An 18,037-nucleotide genomic window follows, 5' to 3' on the forward strand; every position below is an offset into this window, starting at 1 on the left:
CCTTGCGTGGCAAAATGGCGGTCACTGCGACCTGAGCCACGGCCCACGGCTGGCCACGGCTGACGGTGCTGTCGACGGCAGTGACGGGCGGCAGCAGCCACAAGGCAGACGGAATGGACGGGAGGAATCTTGTCGCTCGTCCGCCGATGGCGCAGTCGTCGAGCTACTCGAGCCGCCGCGTTGCTCAAGTACGATAGACAGGTGGAGAAGGGGAGCAGGGGGGAGGGAGGGGCGAGCGTAACACGGAGCGGCTGCGGCGGGCCGCGGGAGAGGAGGTAATCAGTCGCCGTGGGTCGTGTGCGGAGCTTCGTGCAACGTCGATGCTGCTCCGCGTGATTCGCGTCCGTTGCGCGTCGCTTATTGTCACGTAGCGTCAGCAGCAGCAGCAGCAGCAACAGCAGCGTTCGGCGACTCCAGCGGGTACGCGCCATACGCGCGCAGGAACATGATCGATCCGGGAACGCGTGGTAAGGTGGTTCCGCGACTAATCCGGGTCGAGTAGCGACCGTCGTTCGGTGGTGCCTAGCGCCGAAGCGCCGAGGCTTTTGCTCGAATTTAAAGTGCCTGCGTGCGTGCGTGCGTGCGTGATTACGTGCGTGCGTACGTGCGTGCCACCCAGCCTGCAGCGGCTAGATAGCGTCGGAAGTAGCAGACGGCGTGCCCCCGTGATCATCTCCGAATCATCATGGGATCGAGAAACAACGAGAATCGCGGCTCCCTTGGGAATCACCGTTGCTCCCAAGATATGGCTTGTGATCGCGCCGAGACCGACTTTGAGTTTGCAGTGCCGCCGGAAGCACCGGTGTTCGAGCCGACCAACGAGGAGTTTCACGATCCTCTCGCCTACATCGCCAAGATACGGCCAATCGCCGAGAGATCCGGCATCTGCAAGATCAAACCGCCACCCGTGAGTAACACAGATCGTCGAGCGGACGGTTGGACGATCGGACACATGGCTCCTATTCTCTACGCGCGTCGTCGCGCTTCCAACATTGCCCTCCTTGTCATTGTCGTCGTCGTCGTCGTCGTCGTCGTCGTCGATTGAGGAGATCCTTCCGCTCTCCCGTGGATTTTCTTTTTTTACGGAACCCGAAGGAAGAGGCACGAGAGTCACATCCTTGAATGCGAGGAATGCACGACCTCGTTTTTATGTACGATGATGCGTTTTTTTTAGGATAAGTAGAGTCTCGTCGATGACGACGATACGATGACGATGACGACGACAACAAGACAGAAGAAAAAGACACAAAGATCCAATGGTACGAACCTTCCTCACGCATCGCACGGACACGCGCATCCAATCGTATATATTCGTACGCCGTTTTTTTTTCATGGAGTCTCTCCATGTTTTTTTACGCCTGCGAAATGTAACAATCGTGCGTGTCATGCGTTTCGTTGGAAGATATCGGCTAAAACGGCGAGAAAGACGAGGAAAACTGGGGAAAAAGAATTCGCGCTACATTCGAGACGCTAGGGGCGCAAACCAAGTGAGATGAAAAGAAACCTTACTCTCTTTTTCCGTTCGACGTAACGATGCGTGTCACGGCGCGCGGCGGTGTAAAGGATACTTTTCGCGAATGATACTTGTCGTTAATGACAATAACGGTATTAATAAAAACAGAACAATAATAGAATCACATCAATACGAGCACGTCGAATTGAATAAAGATCAGTGAGGATTCAGGTTCGGTTAAATTACGATAACGATCGACGCCATGTAAAATGGCCGAGACAATAGGACCACGTCGTTGGTCACCTCTAGGAAAACGTTCCGTGGACGGGAGAAAATCGGAGAAAGAGAGATAATAATCGCGAGACCTGTGTTATTCACTTGGCGATTCTACGCGAGCGACAGGATGGAAAATGATTTCGCGTCGGCGCGATCCCGTTATCGTCGTATTTGCAACCAAAAAACGTGCGCTTCTCGAATGCAACAAATCTCTCATTCGCTCCTCGGATGTATCTACCGGACCTCGCGAGAGAGTCGCAGAGTCCACCATCGCGGGCGTGTTCCTGCCGAGGGAATCTCATCGCTGGGCGCGTTGCAGTTCGCCGCATGACATAATTTTTTTCCGCGCTATCGTCACCTTTCACTCGGCGAGCTCTCGACCGTAGCAGGGCTCTCCCGGTGTATTTCGGATCTATTTGCCAACGCGAAACCTTTCGCGATCTTCCCACCTGAGCATCGCGTTCCCCGAGTGGACGGTCTCGTGATTCGTTGGTCGCACATCGTCATTTTATGCCACCATTAGAAACGATTTGCGCCACCATCTTGTTTCCGCATGTAAAGAGGAAAAACTCCGGTGACGCCGGAAATTATGCCTTTTCTTCCTACAAGCGTGGGCGATGCAAATATCGGGACGTATCCGCAAATAATATTTTTTGGCTCGCGTGATCGACGCAAGGTCGATTGCGTGGAAACGCTCGACGTGATTTTGCGATGTATATTCGAGGCTGAAAAATGTCTCTTCTAGAAAAATCTGTAGACGTTTTATTTTAATAACGATTGTTTAACCACTACAAGTGTATCGATCATATACAGTAGACATCCGTTATAGACTTGAAAAAATGTTAAAATTTCATCTTTCCTAAAACGTATACTCTCCAATTCACTTCTGACCAAGTTTCTACTCTGCGAGATTTCGATATTTCACTTCCGACTGCTCCGCTTTACGTCGCGAGTTTTTAGCGACAGGCGCATCGAGTTAATGGTAATCTTTAATAACCAACCGTGTATGGATGGCGACTCTAATTCTCGAGGAAAATATTGCTGCGCGAAGGTGAAATGATAACGCGAATTCGCGATTACGTTCGCGTCGTACTCTCCTGCAGGCGGCAGGTGTAAGGCCTGTCCGTCAAAAGCGTCAAGGCGCCGCAAACTCTCAAGTAATTATTGATTTTTACCATCATCGGCTAATCGATGCCTAATAATTACTTCCGGCTGTGGCCGATTGTTTATTCTCTTTCTCTTACCTTCTCTCTCTCTCTCTCTCTCTCTCTCTCCCTCCCTCCCTGTTTCTATTTTCTGAAAGAAATTTTACAAGCTATCTCTACGTCGTTTATTTCTTTTTGCTTTTTCATTCCGATACGATTACGAATAGTACTGCATAATTTAATACGACACGATACGATTGTTTTTATCTAATCATTTAATGTGTGATATCGAAGGAAAATTCGGAGCTGTTTTATTTATTGATTCTAATATACGTGCGTGAATAAGTGTAACACGTGATGTGAGAATTTCGTTCAAGATGTTAGTGCGCAGTGTCAGCTACTTTTCGAGTAATCATTATCAGTATAAATAGCGCTCTATATTGATAAAGGTTGAACGAGCAAATAATTAAAATTAAACTAATCGTGTATTTGGGTAAAAAATACAATTTTTCGAGTCCTGTTTCACCTCGCAATAACGTTGCCGCTTCCGTAATCCGTTTAGTGAGTTTTGAAATATTCCGATAAGTAGTTTCGTTTTGTCGCCTGAGTAAAGTACATAGAGGAAATGACGCATATACGTGGAATCGATGTACTCTCGACATTTCGAGCACGGATCTCTGTCTGAAAGTAACGAGGTAAACTACCGTGGCAAGTTTACCTTCGATTTGCTTCGAAATTTCCAAAGCGCGCACGATCGCCAAGTGCGAGAGAATTGTAGCAAAGCTTTCGATCAAATTGAATTATCAAAAGTAGTCTTCATTCCTTCCATAAATCCTTCAGAGAGAATCATTAAAGATATTATTTGTGGCGTCACATCTAAAGTTGGAAAATTTTTTTTTGGATTTTTTTTCTTCGTTTAATGTACATGGTGTGATCTGTTAGACATTTTATTTTGTATTTAATTCTTCACGTTGCGCAATTAAATGTACCTTCAAGTCACGCGGAGCGTTCAAAAAACTCAATTAACTCCAATTAGTTTTCCGAATAATTTGCTTGTATTTCACTTGCTCCGGAATATAATTCGTCCGGAATCGCATTCGTCATTCTCTGCCGGATTGACAAGTGAAAAATGATTTTTTCTACTGTGCATCATCGCGCGTAAATAAGCGCGTGGGAATTTTCCATGCAAAGATCTGCGCTCTATTTAATTTTTGCCCGACCAACTTGCAGTGCTCCGGCCGTTATTGCACAAGGTAGAAGAACACGACCAGGTACTGCACTCGATGAGAAGATACCTTTAAGCTTTCTAGAGAGCTGATATTTTCCCGGAGAACATGCCGCCATTACGGAAGTTGTATCGTAGGAAGCGCGCAACGTTATGCACGAGCGTTGAATGCTCGTGGAACTATATAGCTTGATTAACGGGCTTTACGATTACGAGCGTTTCAACGTCGCGCTAAATAAAATTAAACTATCCGAACGATACTTGGTCGCTTATTAAAATATCACCGCGCATACAACATGTTGCAGCGGATTCTCGATTTTAATAGTAAATTCTTCGGCTTTGAATCGACTTTTCTTTACAAAACTGTCCCTCAGGTTCGTGAACTCTAACGCTATTAATATATTTTCGCATGCAAAAGATATTCGTACGTGTGATGTACTTTTTGCGTTTTTAAAATCAAGTAATTCTCGTACTCGTTATCACGTAATTTATATGTGGATAGGTTTATATATAGAAAATGTATATATTTAGAGACACGATTATACGCAGGTATACGTTATATGATATTGATTAATCATACATATAAATATCTTATAAAGAAGGAATACAGATTTTGCTGCATTAATCGAGTCATATGATTTTTATCTTTACAATAGATAAAATATAAATAACAATCAATGCGATCGCTAGATAATTAAATATTTGTTATATTTAGGTTATAAAATAGTTGGATAGAGTTTGTCAACACAGATCCTATTAACGCGAAATAAAATCTACGTGCTAACATTTTAATTCCAAATTTAACTCGATATACGTAGTATACGATACGTATCGAAGGAAGCAAAGTTTGTTAAAAACTCAATTATCCTCTTATCGTTGCTATCGAACGTTACACGTTAGTTACGTTACAGCGAAGTAAGGGCCACGTATACTAGCTGCGCCTCTAGTTACGACCCGAAGTAATACCGGATCTTCAGCTCCGTGAATAAGTAATAACCGTTGTCGATGTGAAGTACGTGCACGGCCATTTAGTCGACTTTAAATCCAGAATACTTTTCAGAACTTAAACTTTATATTTAGAAATGAGAAGAAAGGTAAAGACGCGAGAATATTTTCTTCCTTTATCCTTGTGTCAAAATAAAACCCTGTTAAATCAAACTTTTTTTATAGATATTGTATCAATTATTATGATTTGTTGCAGAATTGGCAGCCACCATTTGCCGTAGATGTGGACAAGTTTAAATTTGTTCCGAGAATACAAAGGTTAAACGAATTAGAAGCCAAGACCAGGATAAAGCTTAATTTTTTAGATCAAATTGCAAAGTTCTGGGAACTTCAAGGTTCCTCCTTGAAAATTCCGCTTGTAGAACGTAAAGCACTGGACTTGTATTCCTTACATAAAATAGTCACAGACGAAGGTAAGTTTTATTTATATATTTTATTTATCGCTCACTTTATATATTTACGGTTTTTTAATTTCTATATGCGTTATTTATAGGCGGCATAGAAACTGTGACTAAGGAAAGAAGATGGGCCAAAATTGCCAATAAACTGGGTTACCCATCTGGACGAAGTGTAGGCAGTATATTGAAAAATCACTATGAGAGAATTTTATATCCCTTTGACGTTTTCAAGCAAGGAAAGACATTATCAGATATTGTAAGTCAAATTTTTGTCTGCAACAGATTGCAGACTTACTGACTGTGACAAGTCGACATTTTTGTGAAATTAATTACTTTTAATTTAATTAAAATTTTAAATTAACTAGTAATAATAATTATGCGATTATTTTTTATGATTAAATACTAATTAATGTCTTGTTTTATGTAGAAAATTGAGCCAGACTCGGACGCGAATGAGAAGAGGGATCGCGATTATAAGCCACATGGCATAATATCTCGACAGCAAATTAAACCGCCGAATGAAAAATTCTCACGACGATCTAAGCGATTTTCCGGGCAAGAAGAAAAACAAGATGTATCGATTAAACAGGAAGACTGTAAGGAGGAATGCGACTCGGACAATGAGTGCAAGGAAAAAATTAAAAGCAGATATTTCAGTTGCGATACGGATAAGAGCAAAGAACTTAAGAAGTTACAATTTTACGGACCAGGCCCAAAAATGGCCGGCTTTAATACCAAAGAGGCAAAGAAATCTAACAAAACGCGTGGCTTGAAACTCGTTTATGACTTTGATCCTGTAAGTATAATTTGATGTTCTATTTTATGTTATATCGCTTTACAATGAGAAATAATATATAATTCAATAACTATATGATAATTTAATTGTATTGTCTTTTTTTTTTCATTTAGTTGGCAAAATATATTTGCCACAATTGCGGGAGAGGCGACAATGAAGAAAGTATGCTGTTGTGTGATGGTTGTGATGACAGCTATCACACGTTTTGCCTTATGCCGCCATTGACAGAAATACCAAAGGGTGATTGGCGATGTCCCAAGTGCGTCGCCGAAGAGGTCTCGAAGCCGATGGAGGCATTCGGTTTCGAACAAGCGCAGAGGGAATACACGCTGCAGCAATTCGGTGAAATGGCCGATCAATTCAAGAGTGACTACTTTAATATGCCTGTGCATGTAAGTAATTGTTGGTCATCATGAAAAAAAAAATTTTTTTAAATATAAATTTTTTCTTTTTATTATATATTTCAATTTTATATAGATATATTCCTCAAATATGAAAATTTTTTATCTTTTTTATATGTTTAATAAATTTTTGTTGTCTGTAGATGGTTCCAACGTCACTAGTGGAAAAAGAATTTTGGCGAATAGTCTCGTCCATCGACGAAGATGTAACCGTCGAATACGGCGCCGATTTGCATACGATGGATCATGGTTCCGGATTTCCGACAAAGACCAGCGTTAATTTGTTCACTTGCGATCAAGAGTATGCCGAATCTTCATGGAATTTAAATAATTTGCCCGTTTTACGTGGAAGCATTCTCGGCCACATTAATGCTGATATTAGTGGTATGAAAGTTCCTTGGATGTATGTCGGCATGTGCTTCGCGACATTCTGTTGGCATAATGAGGATCATTGGAGCTATTCCATTAATTATCTGCATTGGGGCGAACCAAAGACATGGTATGGCGTACCGGGTTCTCAGGCGGAACGCTTCGAGCATTCTATGAAGTCCGCCGCTCCGGAGCTGTTTCACAGCCAACCCGATCTGCTGCATCAACTTGTTACCATCATGAACCCAAATATATTGACAAGTGAGGGTATGTCGTATATATTATTCACATTTATTAAAATTTCAACAACTTAAAGAGATTTCCGTATGTACTTAAAATCATACAAAATAAATTTGTAAAAATGTTTTTTCTTTAAAAAGAGACAATCAGGATATTTAGGATTTATTCCTAATTCATATCGTGTTTGACATTTATGTAGTTTGCAACTGCAAGATATTTTTTTCTAAATTTATAATCTATATAATTTTGTAATTGTTAACAGGAGTACCGGTCTTTAGAACAGATCAACACGCGGGTGAATTTGTCGTGACATTTCCAAGAGCGTACCACGCAGGTTTTAATCAGGGTTACAATTTTGCAGAGGCTGTCAACTTTGCACCTGCAGATTGGGTATGTAAATTGTGGTACATTCGAGTTCGTTTAAGTATGAATAAGATAGAGACGCGATTGCACTTGTGTTAGAACATTCAGCAATTATATTAAAATTATACTTTCCATATAATATTGGGCATATTGTACAAGTTATGCTAAACCAATTGTTTTTCTTTTATTAGCTTAAGATTGGACGAGACTGCATTACGCATTATTCCAATTTAAGAAGATTCTGTGTGTTTTCCCATGACGAGCTAGTTTGTAAAATGTCATTGGATCCAGATTCGTTGGATATCGGAGTCGCAACCGCCACTTATCACGACATGTTGCAAATGGTGGAGGATGAGAAAAAATTGCGGAAAAACTTGTTGGAATGGGTAAGTTTATATATTAATATTTAATATATTACATTTCTGAAAATTTACAGATCGTGTATTTTATGACACAGTTTTTTTTAATGAGAATTTAACAAGATATTAATTACTATGTAACTACTGCTTGCCATCTCTAAATATTTCATATCTTTTTGATATCAATTGTTTTACAATAAATCCATCTTTTTATTCTTTAACTGTTGCTTTTGCTTGCCAAACTAATGCAATTATTTACTCGCATTGATGCTCGCAGAACGTAAAATATATTTCAAGATTTAATGAGAAAATGTTTCATATCCTGTATTTAATGTCAATATAGCATTCAATTGTATGGCTTAAATATACAACATATATAAAACTTGTAATTTTCTGCGCAAAGAATCAGCATTCACGCGCTCTGAAGAGAAAAAATCTGAGGGATGTGAAAATGAATACGATCTTGTTTTCAACGGAAAAGATCTAACGTGTGAATACTGGTAGTACTTTTGCTCCGTGAAACGAGAAAGGTCAACATATTTAGGCCAAGTAGTACATTACGTGCCAACAGCGCGCGGCGCGGCGCGGCGCGCGCACGCGCACGCACACGGACTGCACGGACACACATACGCACACGCGGGCCGCGCGGCAAAATTCGTACATATATACGCACCCGTGCCACCCGTGGTTCGCGGCGCGCCAACCATTTGGAGCACAAGCAGGACCGTCTGTGTCCACGTTATATACGTAATTAATGTCGCCACGTATTTTCACCATTGCTGATTCCGTCGAAACCGCTGTTGTCGTTAGTGTTGCGTGCGTTCTCGTGTGGTCGAAATACTCCTCGTAGTCGTGGCTGTCGGCCTTGACTGGCCGCGACTGGCTTACTCGTTGCGCCTTTATTCTTTAGTTATGTAACGTACATATAGGTGAGTGGAAAGGTTATGTTTTCAAAGCACCTTGTGCCATGATGCTAAACGCGTAGCTTGGTTTTCTCGCGCGACTGTTTCATAGAGCCCGGCCTGGTGGAGGTGCGTATTGTACGTCAAATTCTCGGAGCAGAGTATCGCGTTGATCGCGTGAACGCGCCGCATCTTGCCATACGCGTTACGTTTGCCCCCCCCGCGATGTGCTACGTGTACGTCGGTGAAATACGATTTTCAAATCAATGTGTTACTCCTCGTAATACACGTAAACGCGCGTTATTTGTGCGCGCGTCACTTGTTTCATTGCGAAAAGTCGCTAAGATATGACGAGATTAATTTCGCGGTTCTGCTGGTATTTGTGAACCTGAATAACTTGTTCTGTTGTGGCCAGGGTGTGACAGAGGCGGAACGCGAGGCTTTCGAGCTTCTACCAGATGACGAGAGACAGTGCGAAGCATGCAAGACTACCTGTTTTTTGAGTGCGGTCACATGTTCGTGCCACAGCTCGCAGTTAGTTTGTCTAAGACACTTTGCTGATTTGTGCACCTGTCCGCCAGAGAAGCATACGTTACGTTATCGGTATACACTAGACGAATTGCCGATCATGCTGCAAAAGTTAAAATTGAAAGCCGAGTCGTTTGACTCGTGGGTGGCCAAAGTGAAAGAGGCGATGGATCCGAAAAATGACAAGATTGAATTAAACGAGCTGAAGGAACTTCTGAACGAAGCCGAGAGCAAAAAGTTCCCCGACAGCGAATTATTGACGGCTTTAACGACCGCGGTGCAAGACGCCGAGAAATGCGCGAGTGTTGCGCAACAGCTATTAAACAACAAGCAACGTACAAGGTTGGTAAAGCGTAAGATTTCTTTCTATATTTGTGACGCCTGCGATCTCATTTGCTTTTACACAATTCTCATTTGTATAGGACTAGGCAAACAGTTGATACCAAGTATAAACTTACTGTGGAAGAATTAACACTTTTCTACAAAGAAATAACCAATCTGTGCTGTGAACTTAAGGAATCAGATGGTGTAAAGTTTATACTCGATCAAGTATTACAATTTCAAAAGGATGCGGCGGAATTGGAGTCTAAAGAAGATTGTAACATTGAGAAATTGGACAAGTGCATTGATTTTGGTGACTCTATCTGCATTGAATTACCTCAACTAGTACGATTGAAACAAGTATGTAATCATGTAGATATATATATATATACATTTTTCTTTTTAAAGCTTTAGATATTTGGTTTATAATGAGATGACATTTCATTTTCTCAGAGATTGGCACAAATGCAATGGCTGGAAGAAGTAAAATCCCTCCAAGACGACCCGAAATCTGTTAGTCGCGAAGAGGTGGCCAAGTTAATTGAAAAAGGCATGACGATACCGCCTCATGTCAGTATCGAAAATACATTATCAGAATTACACGCGTTAACGAAAGCGATTGACAAGTGGGAAGAGAAGGCCAAGATGTTTCTTAGCACCAAAAATAGACGAACCATCGCAGCTGTGGAGGAGTTTATTCGCGAGGCAGATGAAGTTGAGGCGTATTTGCCGAGTTTGGATACTCTTCAAGATACGTTGAACAAAGCGAAGAATTGGACGAAATTAATCGACGATATACGAGCGAGAGAGAACTTTCCGTATTACGATACCTTGGACGATTTGTTGAGAAAGGGAAGAAATATCCCTTTGCATCTAAATGATCTTCCGACGATAGAATCTACCCTCTCGCAGGCGAAAGCCTGGAAAGAGAGGACTGCGAGAACGTTTTTGAGAAAAAACTCGCACTATACGTTGATGGAAGCTCTGTCGCCGCGAATCGGCGTCGGCGTACAGGCGATGAAAACCAAAAAGAACAAAGGCGACGAATCTGTAGGCGCCGTTTGTGTCTGTGATACAAAATTGGACGACTCCAGCAGCTCGGCGAATGTGGTAGCTGCCTTCAAGCTTGCGGAACAGCGCGAAATGGAGGCAATGAGAAGCTTGAGAGAGAGAAATTTAATGAAGATGAAAGCGGAAGCGGAAGATTCCAAGTATTGCGTTTGTCGGCGGCCGAGATTCGGTATTATGCTCCAATGCGAGCTTTGCAAGGATTGGTTCCACAGTAAGTACAACAATTTAGATAAGAAAAAATAATTGTGTTTATTTAATTATTATCTAATTATTATATGTATTTTTATTTCACAGCAAACTGTGTGCCTTGGCCCAAGACATCGTACAAAGGTAAACCACCAGGGCCGAGAGATATGAAATTTTTGTGTCCGTGCTGTCTACGTTCTCGACGACCTCGTCTCGAAACTATATTGGCTCTCTTAGTGAGTCTTCAAAAAATTCCGATTCGATTGCCGGAAGGAGAAGCGTTGCAGTGCCTAACGGAACGCGCGATGAATTGGCAGGTAAATATTCTCATCAAATATATCTTCTCATATCGTCTAAGTAAACAATCTTTAGCTAAACATATGCTAATTAGGATCGAGCGAGGAAAGCATTATCTACCGACGAGGTCTCCTCGATACTGGCGAAACTTTCTGTAATGTCGCAAAAGTTAGTAGAAGCTGCGGCTAGGGAGAAAACGGAAAAGATTATCAGCAGCGAGTTGAAAAAGGCAGCGAACAATCCTGAACTGCATCAAAGAGTGCAGGCTATCGCACCTCTCAGCGGAGTGCATTCGGACGATAGCACGCTTAGTACTGCTGTGAGTATCGATTGTGTGATATGAGTTGTAATAAATCTATTGTAATTGTAAACGATTATTATTTATAAGCGATTCGAAAACGAAATATACATAAATAAATATTTTTAATATTTCAGGATGACGATGACGATGTTGTTGCCCTGGATGACGAACCAACATGTAGTACTTTCAATAGTAATGAACACGCATATTCATACAGTAAGTTTTGAAATTTGCGATAATTATATTTGAGATATTTAATCGGAAAATAATTGCATTTTATAATTATTATTTCAGTCTCGAAAATTCGGCGGAAAACTCAATCGAGCGACGGTGAGTCACTTGGCACGTTATCTTCAAGCACGAGATCGCGTTTGGAGGAACTTATGATGGAAGGTGACCTCTTGGAAGTCGCGTTGGACGAAACACAGCACATCTGGCGTATATTGAGCTACATGAATACTCATAACACCATGCGGAAATACAAGTCGCTCGAGGAGGTCCAAGCGAATATCAATCAAGAGATGAAGGATGTGAAGAAACGGGGTAGGAAGAGGAAATCGGAAGAATTTGAATTACTTAAGAAAATCGGACGGCAAAAAGCTGAAGAGAAAAACGTGGTTAAACGTAGCAGAAGTGGCGGTCCTGTCACTAAGGAAAAGGGACAGAGCAGTTCACCGATTCCTGTGAAGCGTGGACCTCGAAAGGTATTTGATTCTTCGATAACGGTCATGTCTCGAATTAAATCTTTCATATTAATGCAAATATTAATTTTGTCAGAAATAAATTAATAAATTTCCTTAGTAGAATTACCATTCCACGGAATAATCTCAAGTATTCGTAACATAAGAGTATTTAATTCTAAATCTATTTTGTGAACGATACATCGATTATTTGCTACAAGTTTAAATTCGGGACATTCTCTTTAATAACTTATATGAAAATCGATAATTCATAGCTTCGCGAACATTGAACACCTCAATTTCAGTTAAATATAAATTACAGATGAAACGTAAGAGCGAGGGCGAAGAGGGCCCTAGGAAGCGAGGCGGTAATCGCACAAAGAAGACCAAGCAAGAAAGTTCGGACGAAGAAGACGACTGCGCGGCGGTTAACTGCTTACGGCCTAGTGGTAAGGACATTGTCTACAATACATTCGCAACGTGGTTTTAATGATATCATCTAAGCGTTATAAATGTTCTCTATATATATACATATAATAATTATATGTCGTGATATATGCAATGGATAATGTCAGTAATAAACATATTACCAATAATCGTGTACACAAATTTTTTGATCATATAGTATATATGTATCAAATATGTTGTATAAATTATTTTTGTGTATATGATTTGGTTTGAGAGTATTTTGATTATACCCTCATATAATTTTTTAAATTACACTTTTATTTTATCTATATTTCAACACGCGTATTTATTTTATTTGTTATATAGGTAAGGAAGTTGATTGGGTTCAGTGTGACGGTGGCTGCGAAGGTTGGTTCCATATGCATTGTGTTGGATTGGATCGCACAGAAATTGCGGAGGAAGATGATTATATTTGTAGCAACTGTAAAGAAGCCGATCAAAGTGCATCGGTAAGGAAAAAAGTGTTCGGAAAAACATAATGTATACCGTTCTTCTTTTTTAATTTTGTAAAAATCCACAAATCGAGTTATGTACATTATCGGATTGTGTATATTATCATCGTGTATATTATCGGCCGCATTTTACATTTTATTTTATAGGTATTATAAATATGCATGTGTCAGCGAAAATTTGTAAACATCCCACATCGTGAAATTTAATTCGACAAGATTTCATTCACTTTTCTTTCTTGCATTGTTTTTTGTTATATACTCGACTGTAGTTTTAGAAGCGGTCTTTTTTTTGTGTTAAATATTATAGTCGAGATCCGCGCCAGATTCGGCTGAATCATTAGGCCTGGATGCACTTCTTTCCCTTTCTCAGCCCCAGGAGTACCATGGCAGCACCACCGACACGGAAGCGGGTGTCTAGGAAAACGACATTCCTCCTCCTAGGATTCACTAGCCCACTTCGTGTCGTCTGCTAGCTCCGTACGAGGCTCCGGGGCGTTTACGATAGCGACTCTCGATCTATCGACTCGCAATGCAAACGTTAACGTTAATGATTGTTTCTCACCAAACTATTGCAGATCGTGCATTGTTCAAATGTAGTTTACGAGCGAGCAAACTTAAGATGCAAAGTATTATAACATAGTTGAGTTGCGATACAGCGATACATGGTGAATATTTCTTATTAACTGTGGCTTTCATTTGTATCTGCGAAGGTCATACTTTTAGATGCTAGAAGCATCGCTAGTCAATCATCGATCTGCATTTATACATCGATCTATGGAATTTTCACAAGTAGGGTGAACGTAAGAACGCTGCACAATGCATGTCAGAAAATTATTTTTGTGCTTCCACAAACGTACATATATATAATGCGCGCGCGTGCGCGTCTTGAAATTCAATGATACGAAAATATAAAGATGTCCGTTTTATCTTAATCCGCACGACTGTGAAAGTATTCATCTATATTTCCGTCTATGTCTATGTTTCGTTAGATTGTTTTTTACGAAAATTATCGATTTCATTTCACACCGACAGCGGACGAATCACGGATGAACCGTGATGTACGCCTTTATAATTTTGTAATCGATTTGTCTGTAGAGAAGAATTTTATTTCCATTTTTTTTTTTTTTTTTTTTTTAATCTTGTGTATACGCGCCTTTCACTATGGATGATAAGAAATAGTTTCTACGCGAGATAATTAACGATCTGCGACCACGAGATTGCATCATTTGCAGCAATCTTAACAACACGGTCTATAATGCGTCGTGTTACCTTAACTATTAAGATTACTACCCTGAAATGAGGATACGTTACAAGCCGATTAACCCGAACGATACGAATGATACGCTGCGAGAATGTTCTCGATACAGCAATGATTTAATTTTTTGCAACCGATTGTTTCTGGAATACAATGTTGCATTACCACGGCGAGGTATCGGTCGATTGTTTTTATCGGCTTTTAAAACGTTTGTTAGGCGCACAAAGCGACAAGCGAGGATTTCTTTCCTTTGCGCCGATCATATGTACAGAATAGACTGAGAGATGTGTGTATTACGATTAGATTATACATAGGCTATTAGAATATATCAGAACATAGAATAAACACATAAGCTATAGTTTGTATAAAATAAAAGGAAACAATTGAGACAAGCAGATAAATTAGCATATCTACTCTGCCTTCCCGAAATAATAATCTGTAAATATTCGCTGTTTTTGCATCAGAGGCTATACAATTCTATTGCGTTTTGCGTTTATTACATTTCTTCGTAATTCTACTTTCTCTCTTTATGTTTGTTATTCTTTAGAAGAGGGAATGTATTTCCCATTTTCTTAATCTAACCACAATAGCTATATATTAGATATAGATATTATGTTCCTTTTGATTTTTAAATTGACAAAAAATGATAATTATGTTTCAAATAATATTTACACGAATTAAATTATAGTTAATAATTAGTATAATATTATATAGACAATAATTAGTTTTTCTATTTTATTTTTTTATGCTATCTATATTACATAAAAATAAATAATAATTATGACTTATCCATTAAATCTCTCTACGTTGTCAAAGTTAAATTGCTACATCACATATTAAGTGCAACAGTAGATTGTCACATAATGTGATAAGATTATTAGTTTGTGTTTCAAAGAGAGTATGTAATCAAATAATATTAACAAGATACGTTATATGTTATTAGATTGCAAGATTTATTAGAGAAGCATTTTATAAAGAACGTTAATTTTTGTGATAAGAGTCGCGTTGGCTCTTTACCAAGAGTGTTATTCTATATGTAGAACATTTTTTATCCAAATTAACATCGGTTATTTGAATAAATATTGTGATTCTGGTACAAATTTGAAATTCGCTTTATACTAATCTCTTTAACTATTATTTAAAAAATTTGTATTACTTGACATTACGTAAAAGTCCATCCAATGCGAAATGTGCGCGGAACGCAGAGTGTTTTGTATAGAAGAAGAACTTTTATCTTGGACTAAATTGCGAGTAAATAGTGGATTAGTCTGATTGTGAGGGAAAGAACTTTGTATAATTACTGATACAAATTTAAACAATCTTGAGTTTCTGTAACAAAAATTCGAAAAGACTAAATCAACGAAAGCACAGTGTGTTTTAAATAGCTGTATATACTTGTTGAACAAACCTTGACGTTTGATGAACATTTGCTAATGAACGCAGACGATTATTCTATTGTTTATAATATAAAAAAGATGATGTCAAAAAAATCGATTAATAGAATTTATTGTAACACAAATACTAACTACTGAAAAATTCTAGTCACTTGTACATGGACAATGAGTATACTACGTTTTATTTAAAACAGGCTGTGAAACCAAGAATCGATGAGCATGTACACATATATTTTTGTATAGATCAATAAGATCCGATAGTCGATAATTTCGATTGATGCTGGACGTGGCGCAAGTAATGCAGTGGATTTCTATTAATAGCATTTTCAAAAACGCTAATATTAATCGTTGATGTTTCGATATTTTTGTTCTTATTATTTTTCTTCCCTTTATAATAAGAAAAATAATATGAATCAATCTCTTTTAAAAAGAAAAAAACGGGACGCAAGATACTTAAAATAAAAATATTTTGTGTCTAACAGTTACTTATCTTTGTTAAGCGTGCATTAACAATGCGTTACTGGTAAATATAGGACGAAAATTTGGTATTACGTCTTACGTGTTCTAACTAGACTACTGACTATATTATGAGAGATATTTGTGTATCATTTATGATTCTTAATCAATCGTTAGATACCTAACAGGCAAGTGCCTACATGCGTTTCTAACACTAATCTATTACGTGCGTCGACTTTCTCGTTGTGCGTAAACATCTCGGCAGTATCGTTCTCAGCGTAATTTGAGATAGTCGTGGTAAATGTATTAAATTAGCGTAAATTGATTGTGATTATTTAGTCCGTTGAATCAACGTAAATGTTACATTTTTACGCAGCTACTACTTTTGTAATTACACTCTACTTTGATATACGCACATACACACGTACATATACATACACACAACGAAATTATTTTCTAAATAGTAAATATTATATTTTTAGTAGGTAACTCGCGAACAGTTTTTGAGAGAAGAGACATTTTCATGAATTAGAATTTTTATTATTAAGATATGATTTTTCGTATTTAGCGTCATCTTTTTTTTCTAATGTAGATTATTATTATTAAAGCTGCGGTTTTCTCCGCCAAGTGAATACGAATGATATTCTGATATTCTACTGTGAATTTATGTTTTCTCGAACTTGTACTGTAATTTATTTTGAAATCTCAACTAGTGCGTAATTTATTCGCCGTCGAAGAACTGTATAAAGTGAAACATTTTTGTAATTTCTGATCGAAGGTTAACTTATGTGTAGCGATAAAGATATATCACTTCGCAATAGGATCTTATTTGAGGCGGAGCCCCGCGCGTCTTTTAAAAAGAAGGCGATTTACTTCTTGTTGCATATATTATCGTAAATGTATCTATGAATAAATCACTTGACGTCAAAGGAGCCGTTATCTAATTCTCGATAGTATTTTATACTTTTGAGTTTATATGATATTATTGATATTATTTGATTAGATTCTTGATACTGTTTTACATTTGCTCTCAATATCCGATATTGTCCTTGTTGTCTTATCTCACTGTTCTCGTCATTGTACTTTTAATTATCGTAAAATGAAAAATTTTTCATTTCTTAAAATCTTCTAAATTATACATGTATTATTATAGTATTAGCGAAAAAAGTTTGCATGCAATAAGGATCTAGTAAAATTAAGTTCATTTTTTAAAAACCGTCACAAATATTCCTTCGTTGTAACGAGAACTGTAAAACAAAGAGAAATGATGCGAATGTATAAACGAACCAAGCTGTTTTACATGAGTGTGGCGATGCGTTTCGATATTCGTGATCGGGACATAGACTGACCTCAACGACGATAGGAATGAGTCAACCTAAATTTTTTTCGACCCAACGTACATTACTACTTCATATGTGAAAAATGAGTCATCACCATGCATGGTCTCGTTTTGCGACAGCCTACAAGTTCGCAATATCGTGAATTCGATTGTCTGTGATTTTAGAAAATGTCATGGCTTTATAAATAGATGATTTTTACTTCCAAAATGTTTAATTACAATTTAAAAGTGTGAAATAAGCATTTTTCAATAATGAACATTTGTTAGAATTGTTAGGAAAATATGTTTATACAAGAAATAACATAGTTTAAATCTGATTTAAATTCCGCGCCATCTAGGAAATTGTAATTTATAAAT

General features: G+C 38.7%; 1 protein-coding gene across 4 annotated transcripts; it reads left to right on the top strand.

Annotated features, from left to right (window-relative positions):
• The first annotated feature begins 254 nt into the window (after window positions 1-254).
• On the top strand, window positions 255-14,888 carry LOC105449689 (lysine-specific demethylase lid). Of its 4 annotated transcripts, none has more exons than XM_011689142.1 (18): window positions 255-907; window positions 5,301-5,517; window positions 5,598-5,758; window positions 5,930-6,298; window positions 6,412-6,690; window positions 6,843-7,335; window positions 7,571-7,698; window positions 7,863-8,057; window positions 9,348-9,802; window positions 9,883-10,141; window positions 10,235-11,063; window positions 11,147-11,355; window positions 11,430-11,654; window positions 11,771-11,852; window positions 11,931-12,340; window positions 12,639-12,765; window positions 13,091-13,233; window positions 13,544-14,888. In XM_011689142.1, the coding sequence occupies exons 1-18, from the start codon at window positions 686-688 to the stop codon at window positions 13,652-13,654; spliced, it is 4,914 nt and encodes a 1,637-aa protein (XP_011687444.1). In that variant the 5' UTR covers window positions 255-685; the 3' UTR covers window positions 13,655-14,888. The 4 variants fall into 4 exon arrangements, with proteins under 4 accessions (XP_011687444.1, XP_011687570.1, XP_011687385.1 ...); XM_011689268.1 differs by having other exon boundaries at window positions 13,607-14,888; XM_011689083.1 differs by lacking the exon at window positions 255-907 and adding an exon at window positions 963-1,487.
• Window positions 14,889-18,037: the final 3,149 nt, after the last annotated feature.

The sequence above is a fragment of the Wasmannia auropunctata genome, unplaced genomic scaffold, assembly GCF_000956235.1.
Source record: "Wasmannia auropunctata unplaced genomic scaffold, wasmannia.A_1.0 LD336116.1, whole genome shotgun sequence".
In the NCBI taxonomy this organism is placed as follows: Eukaryota; Metazoa; Arthropoda; class Insecta; order Hymenoptera; family Formicidae; genus Wasmannia; species Wasmannia auropunctata.